The 27,734-nt window shown below is 38.9% G+C and overlaps 2 protein-coding genes across 2 annotated transcripts; one reads left to right on the plus strand and one right to left on the minus strand.

Annotated features, from left to right (window-relative positions):
• Positions 1-76: 76 nt before the first annotated feature.
• Positions 77-18,555, minus strand: mst1 (macrophage stimulating 1). The gene is made up of 18 exons (XM_056270512.1): positions 18,432-18,555; positions 16,670-16,814; positions 16,046-16,161; positions 15,849-15,963; positions 15,016-15,152; positions 14,796-14,916; positions 13,039-13,157; positions 8,479-8,650; positions 8,262-8,392; positions 7,529-7,631; positions 7,185-7,321; positions 3,964-3,996; positions 3,762-3,876; positions 3,556-3,633; positions 3,324-3,470; positions 3,101-3,207; positions 2,374-2,513; positions 77-447 (listed from the first exon to the last, which is right to left on the minus strand). Exons 1-18 carry the CDS (start codon positions 18,484-18,486, stop codon positions 286-288), a joined length of 2,133 nt encoding a protein of 710 aa, XP_056126487.1. The 5' UTR covers positions 18,487-18,555; the 3' UTR covers positions 77-285.
• Positions 18,556-20,215: 1,660 nt separating this feature from the next.
• On the plus strand, positions 20,216-22,376 carry abhd14b (abhydrolase domain containing 14B). Its single transcript, XM_056270466.1, has 3 exons — positions 20,216-20,482; positions 21,598-21,839; positions 22,008-22,376. The coding sequence occupies exons 1-3, from the start codon at positions 20,266-20,268 to the stop codon at positions 22,185-22,187; spliced, it is 639 nt and encodes a 212-aa protein (XP_056126441.1). The 5' UTR covers positions 20,216-20,265; the 3' UTR covers positions 22,188-22,376.
• The last annotated feature ends 5,358 nt before the right edge of the window (positions 22,377-27,734 follow it).

Here is a 27,734-nt window from a genome sequence, read left to right on the forward strand (position 1 = left end):
ATAGTTCAGACTGGTGATGTCAGTTTTAATGTAAATTTATGTGCACCTGTATATTCATATGTTCCACAATTGCAAGCATAAATCTTAATGTCAATTAAACCCCCAAATTCAGAACGATACAAAAATGCTTACATAATCTTATAAAAACACATTTTTAAGTATATTACATTCCATCTACTTAATATATTTATATTTTTGAAGATGAGGCAGTGTGAAATGTCTTGTAAAGTCATGCTGCTGTCATGTGTGTGTTGTGTTGTGTTGTGTTATGAGCTGGTCTGTCAGCTAGGTCATCTCCATGACCTTCTTAATCCAATCCACATAAACAGACACACGGATGAAGATGTTTGGCTGTCCTGAGTGTCCGCAGCGGCGCATGGGTATGATGACTCCCTCTAGAACCCAACAGTCGCTGTTCTGACAGGCCAGAGGGCCACCGTAGTCTCTCTGAAAGTGAAAAAGAGGACTGTTACAGTGCACCTGCACACGGCACATCTTACTCATTTCACAATCCACACTTACATCTATTGAACTTGAAACTCGTGTAGCCGCACAAACGTATAGAAAGGAAATGTTTGAAGCACTAAATGCTTCACTTTTAAACACACATTTTGCAAGATTTTTTGCAAGCTAAGCGGCATCTAGATCAGTGGTAGTTTTACTTTAAGACACAGATTTTACATGTTTATCATACAAAAATGCTTAAAATGAATAAAAATAAAAAACCACCAAATTTTCTACCAAAAGACTGATGAATTTATCAAAATACTGAGTAAAATATAAGAATAGAATTAAATTTGATTAGACACACAGCCTTTAATATCAACAACGAATAATATGGGATGCATTTCTACAAAAAAAAAAAAAAGCTTATTTATTTAATAACTATGAATGATTATGTGTGCAGTTGCATCTTATTATTTGCATTTAGCACTGCTTTTTTCATGTCAGAACAGACATTTGAGAAGCACTGGTCTTTACACATCAATCACAACTCACATCAAGTCATATTTGTTCTCAAATTATATAGCAATGCTTTCATTGTAGTGATTCTTAAAGTCCCCATAAATTCAAAATTGACCATACTTACTTTGTTTGCCTAAATTGATCGTTTTGTGGTGAACAATTCATCCATGCAAGTCAATCCACACAAAAAAAATTTTGGGCTTTGTAATCTTTAATCAAAATCTGAAATTTCCCCTCCCCTCTGCATTGGAGGACCTTCCCTGATGACGTGGGTTTGACGGTTTGGGTTCTGCTTAACATCCGTAACCACGCCCCTCCAACTGACAGTAGACAGGCTGAATGACAACACCTACTTTTCTAGATCCAATCAGGTGCTAGTTAGAAAAAAAGCCACGCCCACCATTTTGCCTCATTTAGTGTTCCGTTTCTCTCGGAAACACGTCACAACACTGGAGAAAAGTCGTTTGCAACTTCCACTTCACGGGGACTTTAAAATCACCATGAATTTAGAATTGACAAATCTGTTTTTTTATGGAATATTGCGAGCCTGGTTAAAACCAGACCATTCTCAGTTGTAACTGAGTTATGGTCTGGCAAAGCATCATAGACAAATCATTTCCAGAGGGGCGTCACCAACGGACGTCGCGGATAGACCTAAACCCAATCAGAGCGATGAAGGAGATGACGTATGCAGAGCGGCGGAGAAACATCTCCGAGTGTTGTTCTTTGCTCGGTTTTTAACTAAAAGGAAACGTTCAAATGGCTTAAAACAGACGCGATAGCTGATTGGAACGAGTGATGTTCGACGGCGGTATCCATCTTTGTAATGTAGGCTACAAAATCTGCTTCAAAATCCCAGCGCTGTCGTCATTGTGTAAAGCCCGCCCCAACGTTTCTGATTGGTGCCTCGATTTCGACGGATTGGAAATGGGCTTGAATGAGCTCTTTGCCAGACTAACTTTCAGAGCAAATCTAAATTTGCCGGAAGTTGTCTGGGTTTTCCCAGGCTAGAATATTGCAGTATTTATTATAAATGATTTATCCGCAAACATCATAATTTTTTTAAATTCATGTGCCTCGTAATCTTTAATTAAAATAACTTGTCCTCCTCTTGCAGCTCATCTCTTCTCTTCTCTGATGACGAGGGCGGGGCAACCTGTCACTCACATGAGATCCACCAATAGCAAACCACAACCATCCAATCAATTCCCCATTATCAAAATCAAGCCCCGCCCTTTTCGAGCTTTCCAAGAACATTTGTTCTTGTTCCAGATGCCGTCTCACTCTGATATGCGTCGTAATAGGGAGGAAAAGACTATCGCAACTTCTGTTTCATGCAGACTTTAACTTATATGGTGTTAAAAGGCATAAAAGCACAGCACAAACAACAGGTCAGCACACCAGTACCTCACAGGCGCCCACTCCAGCCTGGAACGGCATGGTGCACATCTCATTCTCACGGACACGACCCTTGAAATATGGGTTACAGTCTTTATTGCTCAGTACGGGCATCTGAGCCACATTCAGAACAGTTTCATCCCCCTTTCCTGAGAGAGAGAAGAAGAGAAGATCAATGGTGGGAAGGAAAGGATGCATAACTGGATGGGTGGGTAGATAGAGATCCAAAAAACTGTATTTTCAGCGTCAGATTTTACATCTAACCGGATGCTACGCATTTCTAGCATTTTTTGTGCACAATGAGAGTGAAAATGATGCACAAAACGAAAACATCCCAGCCAATTACATGATGTTAATATTGTCTTCAATTCAGTTCTTCAGAATTTCATAAAGTCAGAATTTCGAGCTTCCTACTTTGGAAAAATGTGAATAAGAATAAACATTTTCAGAGGTATATTACCTCTCTGCTGAACAAACATTTGCACTATCAAATATTATTACAATTTTAAATAACTGTTTTCTATTGTAATATATTTAAAATTTTAATTTATTTCTTTGATCAAAGCTGAATCAGCATCATTACTCCAGTCTTCAGTGTCACATGATCCTTCAGAAATCATTCTAATATGATGATTTGCTGCTCAAGAAACAGTTGTGCTGCTTAACATTTCTGTGGAAACGGTGATACATTTGATGAATAAAAAGTTCAGTAGAACAGCAATTTATTTTTTATCACCTTTTGTTTCTCCCCAACCAGCAATTTCACAGACGGTCCCCTCTGGCACGATGTAGCGCTCAGGAGGAAGACATATTTGAGACACACGATCATTAAACTGGGCAGGACTGCAGGAGAAGAGCGACAAACGTGTCTATTAGAGGGCAAAGATACATGAAAGAATACCACGGTACACGGTGGAAGCAAAGCATGTGTAAATGTGTTTGTGTGTGGTATGAAGTACGTTTCTAGCTGAAGCATGACCAGGTGTGATTCAGACGGGCCGCAGACGATCTTGGTGAGAGCAATGGTTTGTCTATCTGGATCTCCTTCCTTTGGATCACGGAACAAGGTGCCCATCATAGCACTATATCCTGTGAGCTCGACGTAACTGCATACAATCACAAACGATCATGTGAACATATATCAAAACGCCCGTACTGTCCAACTATGAATCACTGCAGACTGTGAGTTACCAGGAAGAAAAGCATTGTTTGGTGCTGATGACCCATTCAGAATTGACCAGAGAACCTCCACAGAAGTGATTTCCTTTCCTGTGAAGATAAGGAGATTTAATCAGCTCAGAATAGGCTACAATAAACACTGTTCATAAACCTATTTTACTTCCATAAAGTGACATATTTCGGGCCCGTTTATTTGGGCAAGAAATAGTAAGACTAACCGGTCTCTAAGGCTGACGGTCCAGGGAGAGTTTCCAGGTGTGCCGCCCACTATTCTTAACTTGGACTTGACACGACGGTCGTCACGCTTTCCACACTCGTTAAACACAACCTCCGCTGTTTACACACATAGATCATTATATTAGAAGCACAACTGCACACATCAGAGTCTGTACTACTCTCTGTATAATGTTTTTGACTTACTTGTTGGCCCGATGATTGGCACTTTCTCCCCAGCTATTACAATATAAAGGAGAACACAGAAAATAATAATAATAATACATTATTATAAATCATTTCATTAGTTATTATTACTATTATTAATGTATAATTCTAAATAATAAATGATAATAAATAATTATAAAAACAAAATAAAATAAAATAAAGACTAATAATTATTAATAATTGTGCTTGCAGAATTTCACAAAAATATCTCATTTGGTACTAACACATTTCAGCATTTATAGGGCCAGATTTACTAACAGCTTGCGCCGGCTCAAACTCTGTTTTTGGCGTTAAAAAACAACTTTCAGGATTTACCAAAGATTGCGCTGAAAAGACATTGACACAGTTATTTTTGCAAATGACCTTATTGCACATGCATTTGTAGTTTCAAGTTGCATTTTTAGTTGCAAGTTTCCCCTTCAGATGCAACATTTATGTGAGGACTGTATTTAAATGAATCACAAAAGGTGATTTACTAAGGTTTGCGCTCGTCAATTTACTGGTATTTGCGCCATTATTTAACGGCCAAAAGCATGTCTAATGTGGTCCCTATGCTTTTCCACTTTTTCAACTTTAGTTAGTGTGTAATATTGATGTTTGAGCATAAAAAAGATCTGCAAGGTTACAAAGCTCAAAGTCCACTCCAAAGGGAGATATTTCATTTAACAGAATCCACTTTCCAAGAACTACAACGAAGGACTCGTTTGGACTACAACGCGGGCTTTGTGAAGTCATAATGCTACTCATCTAAATAATCCCCGCCCATGGAATACGCAAAAAATGGTGCAAGGCCTGGTTGAGCTGCATTAGCGAAGACAGTGTTGTCGCTATATCATAGAGACGCTGTTTAGTCCACCACGATTACAAAACTCACTTGTTGGACCTTCTGACAAACCTAGAGTGGTCCAAATTGACAACGTTTATCTGTGTGCTGCACATTTTACGGGGAACAGCTTGCAGAACCTTAGAGAGTACAATGCAGACTACACACAAAAGCTTCTCCTGAAATAGAGCAGTTCCCACAAGGGCCAATCTGTTGTTTATGGATCACAACTTGTAAGTATGTCTTATTATTTGTAGTTATGTTTTCTATTAACAGTTCCAATTATAAGTTGTATGTAGTTGCTATGATGTAAACAAAGGGCAGAGCTTTGCCTCCGCTAGCCTGCTAACTAACATTACGGTATTAATGTGGTGTTTACTTCAGCTTTTGTAAGCTCTCGCTTTTCTAAGACGGTTTTTACCGTCTCTTCGGAAAATTAACCTTGGTTTTGTGATCGATCACTGTTTGCATTACCATAGTTTTCCAACAAATATCATGATTAAATGGTGTATAATGTTTCAAAAATGTACACTCACCGGCCACTTTATTAGGTACACCTGTCCAACTGCTCGTTAACACTTAATTTCTAAGCAGCCAATCACATGGCGGCAACTCAGTGCATTTAGGCATGTAGACATGGTCAAGACAATCTCCTGCAGTTCAAACCGAGCATCAGTATGGGGAAGAAAGTTGATTTGAGTGACTTTGAACGTGGCATGATTGTTGGTGCTAGAAGGGCTGGTCTGAGTATTTCAGAAACTGCTAATCTACTGGGATTTTCACACACAACCATCTCTAGGGTTTACAGAGAATGGTCCGAAAAAGAAAAAACATCCAGTGAGCGGCAGTTCTGTGGGCGGAAATGCCTTGTTGATGCCAGAGGTCAGAGGAGAATGGCCAGACTGGTTCGAACTGATAGAAGGGCAACAGTGACTGAAATAACCACTCGTTACAACCGAGGTATGCAGCAAAGCATTTGTGAAGCCACAACACGCACAACCTTGAGGCGGATGGGCTACAACAGCAGAAGACTCCACCGGGTACCACTCATCTCCACTACAAATAGTAAAAAAAGAGGCTACAATTTGCAAGAGCTCACCAAAATTGAACAGTTGAAGACTGGAAAAATGTTGCCTGGTCTGATGAGTCTCGATTTCTGTTGAGACATTCAGATGTTAGAGTCAGAATTTGGCGTAAACAGAATGAGAACATGGAACCATCATGCCTTGTTACAACTGTGCAGGCTGGTGGTGGTGGTGTAATGGTGTGGGGGATGTTTTCCTGGCACACTTTAGGCCCCTTAGTGCCAATTGGGCATCGTTTAAATGCCACGGCCTACCTGAGCATTGTTTCTGACCATGTCCATCCCTTTATGGCCACCATGTACCCATCCTCTGATGGCTACTTCCACCATGTCACAAAGCTCTAATCATTTCAAATTGGTTTCTTGAACATGACAATGAGTTCACTGTACTAAAATGGCCTCCAAAGTCACCAGATCTCAACCCAATAGAGCATCTTTGGGATGTGGTGGAACGGGAGATTCGCATCATGGATGTGCAGCCGACAAATCTGCGGCAACTGTGTGATGCCATCATGTCAATATGGACCAAACTCCCTGAGGAATGCTTCCAGCACCTTGTTGAATCTATGCCACGAAGAATTGAGGCAGTTCTGAAGGCAAAGGGGTCCAACCCGTTACTAGCATGGGGTACCTAATAAAGTGGCCGGTGAGTGTATAAGAAAATTACAAAAAACCATACCACTCTGAAACATTTGAAATTGACGCCATCCTTAATATTTACACCTGAGCAGATGAAACTCATGGTTATGGTAAGAGGCGTGACATTTCCTGAACACGCGGTGCCAATCACAACACACTGGGCCAGCTAACCAATCACAGCACATTTCGTATTTCAGAAGGACGGGCTTCATCCAAACAAGAACCGAATGCTGCGTTCGAATCAGACTGGGGAGAAAGCTGCTGTAATAATGTAAAATATGTGAAAATAATGTGTGTTTTTTTAACAATCAAGCATGAAAGCATATTCTAGTACACCCCAAAAGCAAGACTTTGTAAAATGGCATAATAGGACCCCTTTAAACTAGACGCTGATTTGAGCTGCTCTTGGTAGATTGTGTTGGTCATTATGGAAATGATCTGACTGCGTCTGTGATCTTTAATTTGCTCGTCGTCAGTAGATCACTTTTCATCGCTTGTTTGGATTTGCGCTCTCACACTAATCTGCCCTGATTAGTAAATCTGGCCCTTAAACTTCTGCGCACAGATTCTGTATGGGCCTGGTTATTAGAGGCTGAAAGAGCAGAACTGACTGAATTAGACTGGAAAGAGCATCTATAAACACGGTAACTTTACCACACTGCTTGATGGCACAGTAGTCAAATTCAGTTTTGGGGTCAGAGGTGTAGCACCAGGGTCCGTGGTGGTCTCCGTCAGGGTTCCTGCAGTAGTTGTCGGTCAGATTGGCCTCTGGGTGTGTTTGGGGGTTTATCCTGCAAATATATGTCCATAAATTATCTTGAATATATGTCATACAGCAATAAACCTGCTTTAGATGAGACAAACAAGAATGGAAAGCTCATTTCTGCGGTTAAATTGACATTTTCCTATACTTATTTTACTTACTTAGTAATTTTCCATTGGATAATACACGTTTTATGCATTTGTGTGATCCTATGGTGAACATTTGTTAGACTTACTTGGTTTTGTGAGGTGTATTGACGCTCCATTTCTGGCAGAGAATACCTTTACGTGTCTTGCGGACAACACCCCGATAGTTTTTGCCGATTTCATTATAGCAATCTAGTTTAAATGGAGGAAAAATGTTTTGGTTATTTCCAATACTGTTCAAAAGTTTGAGCTAAGTACGTTTTTTTTTATGTTTTAAAAGATGTCTCTTCTGCTCACCAATGTTGCATTTATATGATCAAAAATACAGTAAAAACAGTAATATTGTGAAATATATATTACACTATAAAACAACTGAATTTATTCCTGTGATCGAAGCTGAATTTTCAGCATCATTACTCCAGTCTTCAGTGTCACATGATCCTTCAGAAATCATTCTAATATGATGATTTGCTGCTCGAGAAACATCAATATCAATTTTGAAAACCGTTGTGCAGGTTCATATTTTTGTAAAAAAGCATTCAGGAAAGAGAAAGTTAAAAAGAACAGCATTTATTTGAAAAATAAATATTTAAAACATTATAAGTGTCTTTACTGTCACTTTGATCAATTGAATGTGTCCTTGCTGAATAAAAGTATTAATTTCTTTTTTTTAAAAGCCCAGCCTTTTGAACGGTAGTGTATGTACAGTCATTATGAAGTGTGTGCTGAGGTTTTCTCTTCCCGCAAAGCACAGTCAAAATGTATCCTTAAAAAATAAAACTGCAGTTGATGTGTTTAATCACTAGTAGGCGCCAGCTGTACCCTCGGCCTCAATGTCATCCGCGCAGCGCTTGATCTGCAGGCACAGAGCCGTCCTCATATCAGAGATGGACGTGAAACACCAGGGCGCCTCCGAACCGTCCGGGTTACGGCAGTAGTTCTCCTCCAGACCCCTAAAAGTGGAAGAGAAAGAGAAAAGTCACAATCAACAATCAGTTCTATAGATTTTCAGGACATATCCAAGCCCCTCTCCACTCACTTGCACTCGTAGGTTTTGGGGAAGAACGGGTGTTCGTGGGGTTTCTGGGCGTCCCAGCGCTGACAAGGGATTCCAGAGGTTGTTTCGTTGACTTTGCCCCTGTAATCCTCTCCACGACCCCGAAAACAGTTAGTGGTGTAGCCGGAGCGAAGACGGCGCTTGGGAGACTCGGCTGCGGGATGAAAGGAGAGTATCTTCTTGTTAAAATGACTTTAGTTAGTAGTATAGTAGGATACTGGACACATGCTGTCCTACCAACTCTATATTCTAAAGCTCCTGATGGATCAGTCGTTGCATATTCATAAAGAATCATACTGTAGCCCGTCTTGTGAACCCAATGCAATAAACTGCTATTAATGTTGTGCTCTCGAGTTTCTGATTTTCGATTATTTAGTTGTCTCTTTGAAAAGCACTGATGCGATTGGAAATGACAGTGATGTCCCCGGGAAGATGAAGATCTGTGTCCTTTAAACAGAACGAATGAATAATAATCCAAATGATTTGCATGGAGATTGAAATTCATGCACTGCTAACAGAATGCAAATGACTGTTGAAGGTTATTAGTGTTATGCAAGCATTTTAAAGTTGACTTTGCATCAAAACGGACTTAAAAGAATGTATTTGTTCAAGTTAATCTCTGATATGTCTCTATAAACTTTGACTTTTGAACCAAGCTTTCATGGACACATGGATATTGCAGACCTCATGTGTTTTATTTCTTCATAAAGCCTATGCTAACCTTACTGTATATCCTGCATGTAAAATGCTTCTGTTTACACTCTTTATCTTATAAAGAATAATAAAAGCAAAGAGGTCAAGGTTTGGCAGTTTAACCCCTGCTGCTGGTCAGATGCTCGAACTATATCATACTCTTCCAAAAACAGAACCCTAGGGTTCTCGACTCAATTGTATAAAGAACCCTTTATGCCCAAAATATTCTATATAAGAGGAAATGTCTTCTATAGGGCTTTTCACACTTGAACTATTTAACATAACATTCTAACAAAGCTTTGTTTCACACTGTCACTAAAGCAGTGCTAACCTTGCTCCAGAGCTCATAACCTGCTAACCCTGCTCATAACCCTGGGTAAAAAGTGGTGCTAACCCCGTGTCTAAATTACAGGTGTGAAAGCTTTCTTTACCCAGGGTTAAAAGCGGGGTTTAGAACGACGATAACCCGAGGTTGAGCGCCGTGTGAAAAGGACTAATGATTGTATAATGCTTCCATGTTTAATGGGTTATTTCAACTATGTTTACAAGCTGCTTCATTCATAAAACGTTATTAAAATTAAAAATATATTAAAACCAAATGAATTAATTAAACCTAAATGCATAAAATGATCCAATGATGGGAATCCCTTAACCCTCTATGGTACGGTGTTGCCTCCAGGCAACATAGTCTATTTTAGCTTTTTTTAAATAAAAACTAATACAATTTTATTTGTCAATGCTCTCTAAGGGGAGGGGAACTCAAATACTAACCAATGAAAATGCAAAAGAGTGGTAACATGACCCACAGGGGTCCATTGTGTTCCCTCTTTCAGCACACGTGCACATGTCACATGGCTCCATATTTTCTCCACTGACAAGGGCATTTTTCACTAATTTCTGTCCAGATAATCAACTACAAAAAATCTTAGTCACCTTCATTGGTAAGTAAAGAAGTATTTTCAAAAACATTACATTATATATCATCAAATGTATCATAGGGAATTACATAAAACTGCATGTTGCCTCGAGGCAACATTGTACCGTAATGGAATCACATAAGGCCATACCAGGCATACTAGGTTTGAATACAAGTATAGTTTAATTGTAAGGAAAAGAGTTTGAACTATCTAAATGTATCTGGATTTTTACAATCTGAAAACTCAGCATGGTTCGACAGTCACTATTGGCCACTATAGTGGGTAATCGGGCAAATAGTGGATTCGTGGGACGGGCGTGTGGCTTGTGAGTGGTCAGTGAGGTCGACGGGACATTTGGCCACTATAGTGGGTAATCGGGCAAATAGTGGGTTCGTGGGACGGGGCGTGTGGCTTGTGAGTGGTCAGCCGGGGTCGACGGGACATTCAGCCACTATAGTGGGTAATCGGACAAATAGTGGGTTCGTGGAACGGGGCGTGTGGCTTGTGAGTGGTCAGGGGGGTCGACGGGACATTTGGCCACTATAGTGGGTAATCGGGCAAATAGTGGATTCGTGGGACGGGCGTGTGGCTTGTGAGTGGTCAGGGGGGTCAACGCGACATTTGGCCACTATAGTGGGTAATCGGACAAATAGTGGGTTCGTGGAACGGGGCGTGTGGCTTGTGAGTGGTCAGGGGGGTCAACGGGACATTTGGCCACTATAGTGGGTAATTGGACAAATAGTGGGTGAGTGGGACGGGGCGTGTGGCTTGGGAGTGGTCAGGGGGGTCAACGGGACATTTGGCCACTATAGTGGGTAATCGGACAAATAGTGGGTTCGTGGAATGGGGCGTGTGGCTTGGGAGTGGTCAGCCGGGGTCGACGGGACATTTAGCCACTATAGTGGGTAATCGGACAAATAGTGGGTTTGTGGGACGGGGTCGTGGCTTGGGACCGTTCAGTGGGGTCAACGGGACATTTGGCCACTATAGTGGGTAATTGGACAAATAGTGGGTGAGTGGGACGGGGGCGTGTGGTGCCACACAGGATGAAGGCGGCGCTGCTTCTGGGATTTTCGGATTTTGGGGTGCTCCCGTCGCATGCATGGTTCGACAGTCACTATTGGCCACTATAGTGGGTAATCGGGCAAATAGTGGATTCGTGGGACGGGCGTGTGGCTTGTGAGTGGTCAGTGAGGTCGACGGGACATTTGGCCACTATAGTGGGTAATCGGGCAAATAGTGGGTTCGTGGGACGGGGCGTGTGGCTTGTGAGTGGTCAGCCGGGGTCGACGGGACATTCAGCCACTATAGTGGGTAATCGGACAAATAGTGGGTTCGTGGAACGGGGCGTGTGGCTTGTGAGTGGTCAGGGGGGTCGACGGGACATTTGGCCACTATAGTGGGTAATCGGGCAAATAGTGGATTCGTGGGACGGGCGTGTGGCTTGTGAGTGGTCAGGGGGGTCAACGCGACATTTGGCCACTATAGTGGGTAATCGGACAAATAGTGGGTTCGTGGAACGGGGCGTGTGGCTTGTGAGTGGTCAGGGGGGTCAACGGGACATTTGGCCACTATAGTGGGTAATTGGACAAATAGTGGGTGAGTGGGACGGGGCGTGTGGCTTGGGAGTGGTCAGGGGGGTCAACGGGACATTTGGCCACTATAGTGGGTAATCGGACAAATAGTGGGTTCGTGGAATGGGGCGTGTGGCTTGGGAGTGGTCAGCCGGGGTCGACGGGACATTTAGCCACTATAGTGGGTAATCGGACAAATAGTGGGTTTGTGGGACGGGGTCGTGGCTTGGGACCGTTCAGTGGGGTCAACGGGACATTTGGCCACTATAGTGGGTAATTGGACAAATAGTGGGTGAGTGGGACGGGGGCGTGTGGTGCCACACAGGATGAAGGCGGCGCTGCTTCTGGGATTTTCGGATTTTGGGGTGCTCCCGTCGGGCCCCTGGGGGGGTCAGCCCCCCCTGACCTCACACGGGTCATTAGGTCGGCCTGGGAGGTCTTCCACATGTTTGATCTTGCTGATGTTCAGGCCTGGCCTTCATATTAGGAAAAGGTTATGGTGATTGTTAATGTTTTACCCTGAAACAACACCGATTGTAATGTTTTGATATGATAACTTGATATGATGGTTTGTAGTACTTGCGTTCCACGATGGTACAATGTTGCCTGAGGGCAACAGCTGGATAATAAATGTTACTTTTTATTAAATATGAAATGTGTAATTCATTAAAAACTTGATAAATGTGTTTGTTCAAGTGTTTAGTTAAATAAATTGATGTTTTCAATAAATCTATCATTTTTTTCTTCATGAAAATGTCAAATGTTTCAATTTGTCCATTGTGGTACAATGTTGCCCTGAGGCAACAAACTTTTAATTAATAAATAAATAAATAAATAATGATAATGTTTATTGATATTGTTATAGTGTCCAATTTTAAGCAGAGAAAACATAACAAATAATTTTTTTCTCACTGATATCATATTGCGTACCATAGAGGGTTAAAGGTTATATATATGAAGTGCCTGATGGAACTCTTTAAGTTAACTCTTATAGAACCTTTTCTTAAGATATTGCTACAAATTATTATAAAATGCATGTCCTTACTTTGATGACAATTGAAAAATAGCTGTGCATTCAAACAAGATAAACTTTTATCCAAGCAACACAGATATTGCTAATATTTTTTTATGGTATAGAGGTTTTACCAGTGCAATATTAGTTTTTGAGGCTTACAAAATCACACATTTTATTTATTTAATCATTTATTTATTATCAGCAGCAAGGTTATCTTCATGCCGGAAACAAAGTAAATACCAAAAGTAATGCAATTCAAAAACAAAGCCTATATGAAACATTTCATTGTAAACTACTATGAAATGCAATATTTATCCTGGTGGTAAGGATCAGAAATACTCACGGCACTTGCGTATATCACAGCTCTCTCTCTCCACCGTCTCGTCAGTGGTGTAGCACCAGGGCACCGGAGACGCGTCCGGGTTACGGCAATAGTTATCATCCAAACTTTTATCAGGATATCTGGTTACACAAACATCAGGTACAAAGACATTTCACATTATTATTTCAGCATCCACTGAAAATTACTGCAACACCAGTTGATCAAATTGTTGCTTCTGCAGATTTGAGCGCGGATACAGACACAATGATTCTTTCATCCAATGCAGTTACATTCTGACATTATTAAAATCACCATGAAATCAAAATGGACCATTCTTATTTTTATTGAATATTGCAGTTTTTATTTAGCCTGGATGCCAGCCGAACTTAGCCCCGCCCACAACATTAGAGGATGGGAAGTTCGGTCTGGACTTGATCCGTTGTGAAGCAAGTATGCCCGAACCAAAGCTGTTCGGACCAATCAACTTGTCAGGGCGGGCTTTATACGATGATGGACAGATGATCAACCGTAACGTAATCATCCACGTCACCAAAGAGCGCTTGGGTTGAATTCGTTTGCAACCAAGGGGGTAATCCATCGACCGGAAGTTGAAGCCGGCCGGGTGCCGCCATGTTGTAGCAGAACTTCACTTGCGTTAGCATTTCCATTGACTCCCATTCATTTTGGCGTCACTTTGAAAGCGAATAACTTTACATCTGAGGCGTTTAAAGACTCCATTTGTCCATTATTTATTTCTAAAGAAACACGACAATGTATAAAGGGCTCCATTATCTTCTATGTTACATTATGGCCCCGTGGAAACAGATTTTGTAAAAAATAGGCTTACGATTGCGTCATAACCACTCGACTCTATGTCGCGCTGTACAGAAATGACCGTACAGACAGCAGGAGAAGCTCGCAGGCAATCGGGGGGACGTCCCGTCAAGGGAGAAGCCCATAGATAATGAGTCCATAAAAGCAACGGAATACTTACTCCTGCTCACTCACGCCAAAGAACTCTTTGCTCAAGTTCCCCGTCTCTGCAAGATTAACGTTGGCAATTTTCACGCACAGCTACTAGAAGAGTAACGTCTGTCAGACAGGTTGCTCACGTCATCAAGCTTAGTTTGAGTCGGTTTGAGTCTGCGTGTCAGGAACGGAAGTGCTCAAAAATCGCTAAAAATCGGCTTCAACTGTCTCAACTGAGCTCCAATGAGATGGCTCTGTCCACTTCTTATACTGTCTATGTTTACAACAAAGAATGGCTGTCGCTGGAGAACTGAGATGTGTAGATTCAGCCATCGCGTCTGTTATAGAAGATGTAGACAGCGCATTCATTTTAAAAGAGGAACAGAGAACCGCGATCAAGGCATTTGCCGATCGGAAAGATGTTTTTTGCCGTCCTTCCTACGGGATTCGGTCTATCCAATTGAGTGCAGAGGCATTTTCTTTCCTGGTTCGGTTGAAACACAGCCCATAATCACAGCCCAATGGAGCAGCATCAGACTAGAATCTGAGTATGACGACGTCAGGCTAGTATTTATTATAAAGATTCATGATTCCATTTATAATCTTTTATCAGAATCACTTCCCCTCCTCTTGCAGCTCATCTCATCTCTTCTCTGATGATGTGGGCGATGGCCCAGCTCTTCTTGTTCCAGAATCCGTTTCACTCGGATATCCGTCACAATTGAGAGGAAAAGACTATGGCATCTTCTGTTTCATGTCGTCTATAAGTGTGACTTTAGGGTTATGGGACACGGTCGTGTTATATTTACTTTTCTGGCTGGTAGATGTGTTGATGAGGATACTGCTGGTCCCATCTCTGACACTCTTTACCGTTCACCGTGTGATCCACCTGACCTCTGTAGTCTTCACCATTACAAGTGATGCACACCTCTAATGCAGAAACACACAGAAACATCACTCATAACTGTACAAGTGAAAACGCTCTTAAAATGACAGTGTGCTGCTGCCAATCTGAGTATTGAGCCTCACCGTCTTTGCACTGAGGGATGTTGCAGCTCTCAAATCTGCACTCAGGGTCAGTCGTGTAGCACCAGGGCCCGATGCGGTCGCCGTCCGGATTACGACAGTAGTTCAGCTCCAGGCCATTAGTAGCAGACGGAGTCCATCTATTCCAAACATCACTGATATCATTATAAGAATCAAAGAGTAATATATATACAGCAAGCATGCATTCATTTGATCAAAAGTGTCCGTAAAGACATTTATAATGTTACAAAAGGTTTCTATTTAAAATAAATGCTTTGTTTAAACTTTCTATTCATCAAAGTATCCTAAGGTTTCTACTGTTTTCAACATTGATAATGATCAGAAATGTTTCTTGAGCAGCAAATCATCATATTAGAGTGATTTCGGAAGGATCATGTGACACTGAAGACTGGAGTAATGATGCTGAAAATTACAACTTAAAATATATTCAAAAAAACAAAAAAACAGTTGCTTTAAATTGTAATGTTTCAATATTAATGTTTTTACGTCATTTTTAATGAAATAAATGCAGCCTTAGTGAGCACGAGAGACTCTTTCAAGTTTCATAATACATAATTTTGATCTTAATGTGCATGATTTATCAGTGCATGCTTAATTCCTAATTCTGAGAAAAGCTTGTGCATCATTTCTTTGCAGATGCAACTTGGTTTGATATTTTGTATCTAATGCAATGACATTCAGACAGTTTTAAACGTGTCCAAATACCTTTCGAGACCACTGTAAGTATTGCTGTCTTACAAAAAATTTTTCAAATACAAAATCTTTACATAAAGCTACATTTTTGTAACAGATTACACATGATGTCTGACTCATACCTGTGGTCATGAGGAAATTTCGACCACCACTGTTGACATGTTCGTCCTTTCATAGTCGTCGACACTTTCCCTCGATAGTCTTCTCCTTTACCCACGATGCATTTCCTTACATAGACTGAGTACAGGAGAACATTCACTTTCTGATACTTCATGTATGCAAAATCTACTGAAACACATTTCGAGAAGCAGTTTTTCACCTTTCATCTCATATAGGTCACAGTTCACGTTTCTCTTGACGTCTGCATTGACTCCGTCGCCCACCCAGGGCAGATGCTTACACACCACAGACGGACGAAACTCATAATTGAAAGCTCTGTAAAGTTCACTTTTTGTCAGAAAGCTGCACTCAAATACATCTTGTAAAAAAAAAAAAAAAAAAAAAAGTATTCCCTTGTGAAAAAAGTGTGACTAAAATATATTAAATGTGCACTTGTAGTGTATTTCAAATTTTAACAAAAATCTTACATATACAATTTATATTATACCATCTATATTAATATATTACATCATGACAGTTTTAAAAAGTGCAGTTTGTAATAATGTCGAATTCAAAGTTTTACTTTAAAGTGCAATTTAAATCAATGTTTTAATAATCGTTTGTCATGCTTTAAACTTTGATTATAATTGTAACTGTAGTGTGTTATTTGTTAAAGTTAATATATTTAAAATTGCAAAAGACAACATAATTCTGAAATTACATGCATGTAAAGTGTACTAAAGTCCTAGACAAACCCCTCCCCCCGAAACAACTAAATACATTTAATGTAAATTTAAATGAATACATTTTCATTCAATTGTAAATAAAAGTGAGGAAACGAGACCTGCATTCTGGACTCTCAGTGCAGCGTTTAGCACAATCCTCCAAAGTGATTCCTGGAAGTTCAGTCAGACGGTTTACGTTCCAGGACTTCAGAACCAGCTCTCTCCCCTCAGTTCTCTGGAAGTCATTGAGTGCGCTGCGGTGTGCTGTTAAACATCAGAACGGTTCAACTACCGTAGTCACTACTACCAGCATGCTTCAAGTCAAGTTACCTTTATTTCTATAGCGCTTTATTCAACACAGATTGTATCAAAGCAGGATAACAGGAAAATGATGCAAACATACAGCAGCTCTAAAAGAAAATAGTGTCGTTGTTCAGCTGAAGTCAGTTCAGTGTTGATTCAGTTCCATTGTAACGATCATCAATTATTACATTAGTTCATTTAATCTATAAAGCAGTTCCTCCTCATAGCTTCAAATAAAAGTTCTATATACTTACTTTGATATAGTACTAAATCATTATTTATTTACCGTGCTATTCAGATCATTTACATTTTTTACCACTTTGGATATAATTAGTAATAAACAAAAATCAAGTTGAACCTAAAACTCCCAAAACCAACTTTCTGAGTCAGTTATTAAATGAAAAGAATGCTGCCTAAAATATAGTGAATTATAACACTTAACAATAAGGTCTTATTTGTTAACATGTATTAACTGAACTAACTATGATCAATACATTTGTTACTGCATTTATAATCTTTGTAAATGTAAGTTAATAAAAATCCAGGTGTTCATTGTTCGTCCATGTTACTTCACAGTGCATTAACTAATGTTAACAACTTCTGATTTTAATAATATATAAGTAAATGTTGAAATTAACATCAAGTAAGATTAATAAATTCTGTAGAAGTATTGTTCATTGTAAGTTAATTTGAACTAGTTAACTAATGAAACCTTATTGTAAAACATTTTTACAGTGAATGTCCAAAAACATGCAATTGCCACGGTGCGTTGTCTAAAAACCCTTTTTGCCGCATTATTATTAGTGATTCCAGCAAACTCTTTATGATCTTTTTGTGCGGGCTTATAGCGCTGTAGTGTTATGCATGTCCTCTCAGAGGTGCTTAAACACACATGACCTTTGGATCTGCAAACTACATCTGTTTCACTAAAATCCCAGTGGCATGACACGATCACGCAGGGATGCCCAAATAACTACACAGTAAACAGAATCTGACACAGCTGTAACACACATGTCTGTGTTTAAATGAACATGTGCCGGTGTGCATGACCAGAAAGGGGCATTCATAAAACACAACTTTGCCACAATTTCATTTGCTTACAAGAGTTCTGTGGAAGTGATAGAAATACCATTTTCTTTCATATCATATATGGCACTGAATCATATTCATTTACCATGGTATTTCCACATTTTTACTTTGTTTGTCAAAGTTACTCAACTGAAATTTATTATATTTAAAACATCCTATTTAAATAAACTTTGTTTACATGGATCAATTGACGCTGTTCCTTACAAAAATATACCATGGTAACTAGTTGTAGCCAAAATAGCACAGTTACTGCAGTTATTTGTAAGTATAAAATAATAATGAATAGGATCTTTAACCATATTATTATGGTGTTTGAGTATTTACCATGGTAAATACTTGTAAGGAGTTACACATGTTCTCTGGCTGTTTCGGGAACCTCTAGCAATTTGAGCTACGCACTGTTTATCTAAACAACAACAACACCATATTTAATGTATTAAAACACTTAAAGTGAAAAGAAAGCCTTATTTCTGAGATGATTGATCTTACCATGAACTGCATCAGGCCAAAGCACCAGCGCTGTGAGAAAGAAGAGTGAAATCATGGTATAAGAGCTGCGTTTCTCCAGCAGCAGAGCTCTTCTGAGGGACTTTGATTCTTCTCCACTGGATCAACTGATGAAGGGGGTGCTATAGGTGTGTGTTTACCCTGACCGAACGGGACATTTCCCAATGAAGACGGCTAAAGTAAACAAATGCCAGAAACAAACCAATAATAATAATAACACATTATCATCATTAATAACCGAATGATAATAAATAAATCATAATTAGTGCTGTTTATTATACTGAAATAATAATAATAACTTTTTATTTTATTAGTAATTGTTATTTTTTGTTCTATTCTAGAGTTATTCTAGAGCTGCTGTAAAGCCACAACAATCTGTTACTGTAATTTCCACTGTTAAGCTGCTTTGAAACAATCTGTATTGTTAAAAGCCTTATATAAAGGAAGGTGACTTGACTTGACTTGTTCTTATATCATCCTGTTATGGATTTCTTTCTACCTAATTTGTTTGAAAGACAACACTGATTTCTTTTTTAAAAGTACAATCAACTTGGATGTTTAAGTGATATCAACTTAAATTACATTAAACCGACTTAAAAAAAAAGAGTTGAATCTTGTATAACTTATTGATCATATATATTTTTTTAAGGTTAGGCTATAAGTATTAAATCATTCAGTCATAGAATCATTCAACCGATTCGTGCAAAATAGTTTGTCACGACCAAAACTAATATTATTATGCTCTATTAAAATCTGTATTCCTTACAAATTACAACAAAATCTACCTTCATTTCTATATTATCCCCAAAGGAAATTGCTTTTTTTTTTTTTTATCAAACTATAGAAAAGAAAAATCTTAAATATTTAATAAATAAATTATGAAGCTAAACATTAGCCTGTTATATGCTTTTAAAAGGATGGGACTTCAGTGAAAGACAAATACGATGGCAGCGATTCACCTTCACTTAAAAGATTCATTTACAAACGAAAGAGGGCTATTTGACACGATGGTCTCATTAACATACTATTAGCCTACAGGTTGTATAGCCAGGTGATCTGATCACATAACACTTGACCACATGAAAACCATATGCAAATGAATGCCCTCAAGACGCACTGAGATCGGATTGCTTCATTTGGATCGTCAGGAACTGATTCTCACCACGTTCGATGCCAATGCAAATGACCGCAATCTAATTAAATGCGAGAGTTGGCAACCCTGAAATGCGTTTTACTTTCCAATCTCCATCTCATCATTACTAATGGAAAACTTGTGAAAAGCTAAATATGAGCAATTTGCCAAAATTAAAAACCAAATATATTCAAAAATAATCAAAAGGCCAAAACAATTTAGCCACATTGCAGGCTAATATGGTTTTATTTAGTAGGCTAACAAATAACATAAGCTTAAAAGCTGGTTGTAATTCAGTCATTTAAGAATAAATGAATCTTGAATTAATAATTAGCATAAAGCTGGTTAAAATCTGCTGTGCGACTAGTAAATGTATGATGAGAAATCACTGAGGTAAATGTTTTTTTTGTAGCATTTATGAAGGTTGTCAGTGTCGACAGCGCCGCTGGAGGTCAGTGTGTCTCTCTGGTAAAACTGACAGTCTTCCGGGACTCGTAGTTTACTCTGGTACAAAACTATGCTATACTCAGGTTCATAGGTGGATCATTGAACTTTAACCAACCAAATTGTTCGAATACTTTATATTGTAGCTTCGTTTGTTTATATAAATCTTTGCAGTAATCGAAGTGTTTTGTGCGTGACCTTTGCTCCTCTGTTTGTTCCTCCAGAGTTCTCTCACTCATCATGTGTTCGGTTGAGATGTCAGAAGGCTCGGTTCGGGTGGAGATCTGCGGAGATCAGACGCTGTTCTACCGACAGGCGCTTCCGTCGAGCGGTACCGGCAAACTCTGCGTCCTGTTGCTGCACGGGATCCGGTTCTCATCGGAGAACTGGCTGAAGATCGGGACTCTGGAGACTCTTGCTGTCGCGGGCTACCGAGCTGTGGCGATAGACCTGCCAGGTGAGCCACCGGCACAATACCATGGTGGTACAGTGATGACGGGATCATCAGATGCTAATAATATGGTACTTTAAGGTATACCATGGTACAGTGATGGTATCATCAGATGGTGATACTATGGTAGGCTACTTTAGGTTAAACCATGGTACAGTGATGTGATGGTTGGTATCATCATGGACCATGGTAGGCTACTTTAAAATATACCATGGTGCAGTGATTGTATCATCAGGTGGTGCCGTGGTGGTAATACTATACTTAAAGTATATCACGGTCAGTGATACAGTATCATCAGATGATAATAATGGTACTTATGATTACCATATTTATGGTCCATAATATTAGCATGGAACATAACTAAAATCTTATGACTGGTGCCGTCAAAAACCATGCTACTTTCTGTAAAATGTAAACATGAATATATCTTTTGTTTATTTGTTATTATGGCTATATAGAAAAATTAATTTATATTATTATAATTATATATTTAACTATTATAAATAATTATAATAGCATTCAGTTGCCTTTAATATGGACAGTGATGTAACATAGACGTATGGGAAGTGCTGTAAAGCATACAATATGTATATTTATATAAAAAAAAACTAATATATTTTATGTATAAAATACTGTGTAATTTCTTTATTTTTTTACAAAAGTACTGTTCTGGCAAAAATGACCATAAGTGTATCATGGCAAAACCCATGGTATTACCACACAGTACATACTTTTTGTTAATAAAAGGAATTATTTAAATATATTATTCGCTATTATTATAATATTATTAGTATATATTGTTAATAAATTATATTACATTTTGGTTTGTTTAGATGTCTTTGGTCCGTGCTGTGTTCATATTTCATTTGAACCGCACTAGGGTTGCTTGGACTCATCTTTTCAGTGTTCTCGGTCCTCTTGTTTGGTGTACACCAGGGTTCGGATGGCAGTGTTCACACTTATTCAACTGAACCGCACTAACAGAGCAATCGCACCAGGGTTCGTTTTAATCCAACCAGACATGCCGAGTGTGAACAGACCTTTAGTCTCTCACTAACTGATCACCGTCTGCTGTCTCTCCTCCTAAAGCGGCTCATTTCTGTGTGTCATTGCTCGCTCAGGCCTGGGTCAGTCTAAGGCGGCTCCGGCCCCGGCTCCAGTGGGTCAGCTGGCTCCAGGTGTGTTCCTCAGACAGGTGTGTGAGGGTCTGAACACGGGTCCTGTGGTGGTCATCAGCCCGTCTCTCAGCGGCATGTACTCGCTGCCGTTCCTCTTCCAGCACTCAGAGCAAGTCAAGGCCTATATCCCTGTAGCTCCTATCTGTACAGAGAAGATCTCAGCTGAGCAGTACAGCAGCATACAGGTGACACATCTATCTATCTATCTATCTATCTATCTATCTATCTATCTATCTATCTATCTATCTATCTATCTATCTATCTATCTATCTATCTATCTATCTATCTATCTATCTATCTATCTATCTATCTGGCTAAAAATGTGTGATTTTCATCCTTATGTACCTGCACAGACTCCAGCTCTTATAGTTTATGGAGACCAGGACACTCAGCTTGGGGAAGCGTCGCTAAGCAACCTGAGCCATCTACCCAATCACAAGGTGGTGGTAATGAAGGGGGCGGGACATCCTTGTTACCTTGATGATCCAGAGACCTGGCATAAGGCAATCCTCGACTTCCTACAGTTGTTGTGATCGTATTAAAAACCCTAATACAGTAAAAGTGTACTAATTGAAAACATTAATTACATAACCAATATTAAGTACATTTAATTCTTATACTTCATAACTGAATCATCGTGTCAGAAACACTCACTTTTTTGCTATGCATCTTTGCATAATCACATCTTTTTGTGCTATTGTTTGCAAAGCTTTTCATGTGGACGCCTGGCATTTGTTGAGATGCGCTGAAGACTTGAATCAACGAGACATGCTGTTTGCAACCCGAATTTATGTACTTCTGATTGAAAATAGAGGATAGTCAATGGCTGCGTCCGTAAGCGTGACTTGTTTCCTCGCTGCCTTATCAGGAATGACTTTGTTGGCAGCGTTTTCCCATGAAGGTTCCTCACGACACTGATAATTCCAGGCAGACTTCTGAGGCAGCGTAACGCTTTAATGATCTACAACAAAATAGAGAGAGCTTTGGTGATAATTAAGCTAATATTTAATAGTGATTTCTCACTAAAAATGACATCAGAAGTGGGAAACGTTGGTCAAAAATGTACATTTACACACAAACTGACCACCAACCACAACTTTCAGACACCGCCTTTATTTTTTAGCTCACTTGTCACAGAATGGAAAGCACAGGATTGTGGGATATCAAAGGCAGCGAAGGATACATTTATGCTGCCTTCAAAAATCCATCCTCTGAAGGCAACATTTGAAGCTTTCGGACGCAGCCAATAAGATAATAATGTAGGCGGGACTTGATTTTATCCATCTGGAACTGATTGGACTGTGAAAACTGTGTGTTTCATACCAGAACGAGGCCAGATCTACATCTCTGATACACGGCCAGCATCTATCGCTTGAAACTTGCAAGCCTGTTTTACATCACCTGAAAAGTAAAGTCGTTTCAGAAGTTATTATACTTGAATGAAAACTTTTTATTTTTACAACGGTGAATCGTTCACAGTAAGCATAAGAACATATTAAAGTTGGCATGAAATGAAAATTCACTATTTTATAAATGCACGTTATAGATCTTATTGTAAATAATTCATTTTTTGACCTCATAATGTTTGATCAAAAATATCATAACCGGACCTTGAGGTGAAAATGACAGACTTCTCTCTGGTGATGTATACGGAAGTTCTCCAATCATTTAGTCTGCTTAAACCCCGCTTTTGTGATGATACGCTCAACATACTTTTGACTAAATAGTGCAATTTAAATTTTTTGCTTTCAAAAGACAGATAATTAGAAACTGCAACTAAAACCCAATCATTAAGTATATTTTAAGCAGGTCTTAAGAATGCAGTACAGTACTGTGATGCCACACGTTAACATTGGGACCAAAGACAATGTTTCTGATGAACCTCTATAACATGTTGAATGCACCAGAAAAATAAACACTACACAATGCACTGAAGTGAAAAATATGAACATTATTTAATAACTGATTCTCTGTAATAAACAATTTGAAAATATTTTACAAGGAGTCACAGACACAATATTTTACAAATTTTCTCGTCTTTTTTTGTTGTCTGTACAAAAAAATGGAGCAACATGGACCCAGAGACGAGGCACTGAGCCCCCAACACACAATCCAATAAACGAACCAAAGAAAAAAACGCTCACCATGATTTCAGACCTCAACTCATGAGTATTATCAGCAGTATTGTGTTTCTATTTTTTTAATCGTTAATACATTTTAAAACCTCACTCATGTTAAATTCAGTTTCTCCTTTGTACGTTTTTTTAATATATATTTTTTGTACACATTTGTCACGGAACACCAGACTAAAGACTACGTAATCACATACACACGTCTCGCTGATGGAAACGCGCCTACGATGATGTTGCTTTGAAGGGGGAGGGGCTAGAGGAGGGTCTGAGCTAATGACTCCTCCCAGTGGGTGGGTTATACATCAGGCCCCTCCCCTTGCGCAAGCTGCTTCCTCTTTTTAGCTTTTCTTTTTGAATACTTTTTTTTCTCTTTTTTGGCAAAAGCAAATCTTTCAGACCACTTAAAAACAAGGACTTTAGTTCCACAGTGTACTTGGAATTGTGACACAAGACCGACACATTCATGATCATTTAATCGCAGTGTCTTGCCAAAATGTGTTTCACTAATTCAGGCAGTTCAGTGCCCCTGTACATCGACAGTGTTCCAGTTTTAAAACAATTACACACTTACTTTCCCCCCTAAAAATAAAATACAATAAAAAATAAAAAAAACGTGTGTGGTGAGGTTTTGAACCAACTCACCAGAATATAGAACAAGGCATTTTTTCCAACTTTCAGAGCGCTCTTTGCCCTGATATGAAATAAAATCGTAGACTGTTTCCATAATCAGGCAAAGAAAGAGGTACGCGTTAGCCGTTTAACAGGTTTCGACATTAAAGTAGTTGGTTAAAGGAATGTTTCGCCCAGAAATGAACATTATGTCATCATTTTACTCACCATCACGCCATCCAGGAGAACTTGATTTGAGAGCTAAGGAGTCATTTTTCAACGAATAACAACTTAATTTTTTCTCAGTCATTTGAAATATATTACACAAGACATGAGGACAACTTTTATGATATTTTTATTGTGCATTTCTGTCCCTTTAGGAGCTTAAAACCCCTGGTTGCTATATTTAACTATACTTTTGAATGGCACTTGGAAAACCCTATAAATGTGATTGGAAAACCTTGAGGGTGAGTAAATGTTTACATTTTTGGGTGAACTATCCCTTTATTTTCGCATTATCATACCGACACCTCGGTTTTTGCCATTAAGGTATGGGACCAAAGGCTTAAACAGTCTTTTTTAAAAATTCTTACATTATCACATATGACCTTTTATATTTGTGTTTTTCCATTTATAGGTCTCAATGGGGTCTAATATATGTATTCATACTGTAGATGGACTCATAAATCCATCCGGATGTGGGTTATAAACAGGAGTCATATGTGATAGTGTCAGGATCAGGATTGCATTCAAGTTCAGATATTACAACTCTTAGCACAACATATAGCATATTTATCTCACCAGGCAGCAACTAGTTCTGAAGGTGAATGAAAAACAAGCCGAGTGATGTAAGAATCGTGTCCACGAGCATCAGACATGCATCGCTCACCTCTCAAAAAAAAAGGTGTGTACAAAATACATGGCATCCTGGCAGCTTTTCATGAGAAAACGAGAAAATTAATAATAGTTCAGCCAAAATAAATTCTCATTTACTCACCCTCATGTCATGTTTGAGTTTCTTTCATTTGTAAAACACAAATGGATATGTCCTTTCCAAACATTTGTTTCCTACAGAAGAATGAATGTCATACAGGTTTAGAACGACAAGAAGGTGAATAAATGATGACAGAATTTTAACTTTCGGGTGAGCTTTTCTTTTTAAACAGACACAGATAGAGGGGATTTTGAACATGTTAAGTGCTGTCTTTTTAAATTGCACAGGCAAATAAAACAGGCTTTAACAGATTTTGCCTCAAGACAGACAGATTTGAAACATTCGTTTGACACGGATCATTCCTTCAAAACCAACAATGACAATACTCTCAAAATACTTCTCATAAAATTGTCAATTTTTCAGTTATTTCACGTAACAGCAAACATCGATTCTTTTCCTCAACCATCAGAAAACCTTCATACACACATAAACACTCGCTCCCCTCACACACTGGACAAATAAACTACAGCAGGGAAGGATGTGTGTATACATCCTCTGTTATGATGGATTGAGGTTATGTAGAGCGGTCGGTTCAACTCCAAAATCTACTTTGCCAAAACTCAGTGGCAACTCGGCAGTATGATCCAACTTTGGCCACAACTATCAGCAAGTGAAAAGCTCTTTCAAAGACCAGCCAAGGGGTTGTTTTTGGACACGTCTTGCCATGGAGCTTTACTCTGTAGGTGGTGGCCACTGAAATGCCAAATGTGCAACTAAGAACCAGTAAGCGAGGTTCGGATTTAACCCCGTTTACTGACAAGTCGAATGCATAAAGTGCTTGTCAAATTTTAGTACATGTAGGCATGGAGCTGAAGGGTATGGCAAACACTGCGGCTCAATAATACTCCAAATTAAAACGATAAATCGCATTCCCTTATGCCAGTCAGGTTACGTGTTTGGAGGCACTGGCTGTGTTCAGAATAGCATACTATTATGCGTATTATAATAAAAGGAATGCTGAATACTGTGTCCTACAATGCAATGCACTCGACTTGACCTGCCATTTCCAGTGTGATGAATGACTGGAAACAATATCAACTTTGATTATCTCAACTATATACGGAAGCGTATTGCATTCACTTGAAGAAAAAAAATCGACTCTGTTTTTCTGAATTAATGAGTTAATTATCTCAGAATTACGAGATAATTTTTCATGGAAAAAAAGTTTTTGCTCTGTTTTTCTGAATTAACGAGTTAATTATCTCAGAACTACGAGATAATTTTTCATGGAAAAAAAGTTTTTGCTCTGTTTTTCTGAATTTCTGAGTTTTTGAGATAATCAAGTCATTAATTCAGAAAAAGAGCAAAAAAAAAATTTCCATGAAAAATTATCTTGTAATTCTGAGATAGTTAACTCGTTAATTCAGAAAAACAGAGCAAAAACTTTTTATCTTGTAATTCTGAGATAATTAACTCGTTAATTCAGAAAAACAGAGTAGATCTTTTTCTTCAAGTGAATGCAATCCGCTTCCGTAACTATATCCCTCTTGACTTATTTGATCAGTTCATCATTTGAACACAAACTTTGATTAAAAACGCAAAATAACAATTTTTTCTTAACCGGCCATGGCTAAACCTGCTCAATATTGAGGTCATGTGACCAGAACATAGCATAAAAATGTTCATCAGTAAACATTAGTGAGTATTTTTTAAGAGTAGCCTGAAAAATACAGTATGCAGTACGCTAGTATTCTATTTCAAACACGACCTGTTTGACTAAAGTTTTAAGGCCCATGAAAGACTTTAACTCGCACTGAACTGACTGAGGGTGAAGCTCGATCTCCACCATGATCACTGCTGTCCACTATAAAGTGCATCAAGGCACAGCTAAAAGAAGGTTGATAGAGGGCCCAAAACAAGGGTTTTTCATCGCATTACTAACATTTCAACATAAGAGATAATATCATGACAGATACTAAAAACCAGTCGAAGCCAGAAACAAAACTCTATGCAAATACACAAGAGCAGACTCAAAATGCTGTTTTGGGCCTTACATATATATATATATATATATATATATATATATATATATATATATATATATATATATATCACATGATCACTAAGATCATGGTAACGACTAAAATCCATCAGTGCAAAAAATGGTGCAAACAAACAGCATGTGTTGTGATCAAATGCAATGTCGACATTCTGAGATTGTGAAAAACTGTACAGACTGCAAACTGACATCATCGCTAAAATACTGCATTTCAATCCATCAAAAATCTCTCCATTAGCACATCTCATCTTCACCTACATGTTTTCCATTCAATGACCGTTCACAGTGACCGTGTCTGTCATGCTCCAAAAAATAGACCAATCAAAGTAGTCCATTTGATTTGTGT

The sequence above is a fragment of the Rhinichthys klamathensis genome, unplaced genomic scaffold (assembly GCF_029890125.1).
Source record: "Rhinichthys klamathensis goyatoka isolate OS25496 unplaced genomic scaffold, OSU_Roscu_1.1 h1tg000303l_1, whole genome shotgun sequence".
Taxonomy (NCBI): Eukaryota; Metazoa; Chordata; class Actinopteri; order Cypriniformes; family Leuciscidae; genus Rhinichthys; species Rhinichthys klamathensis.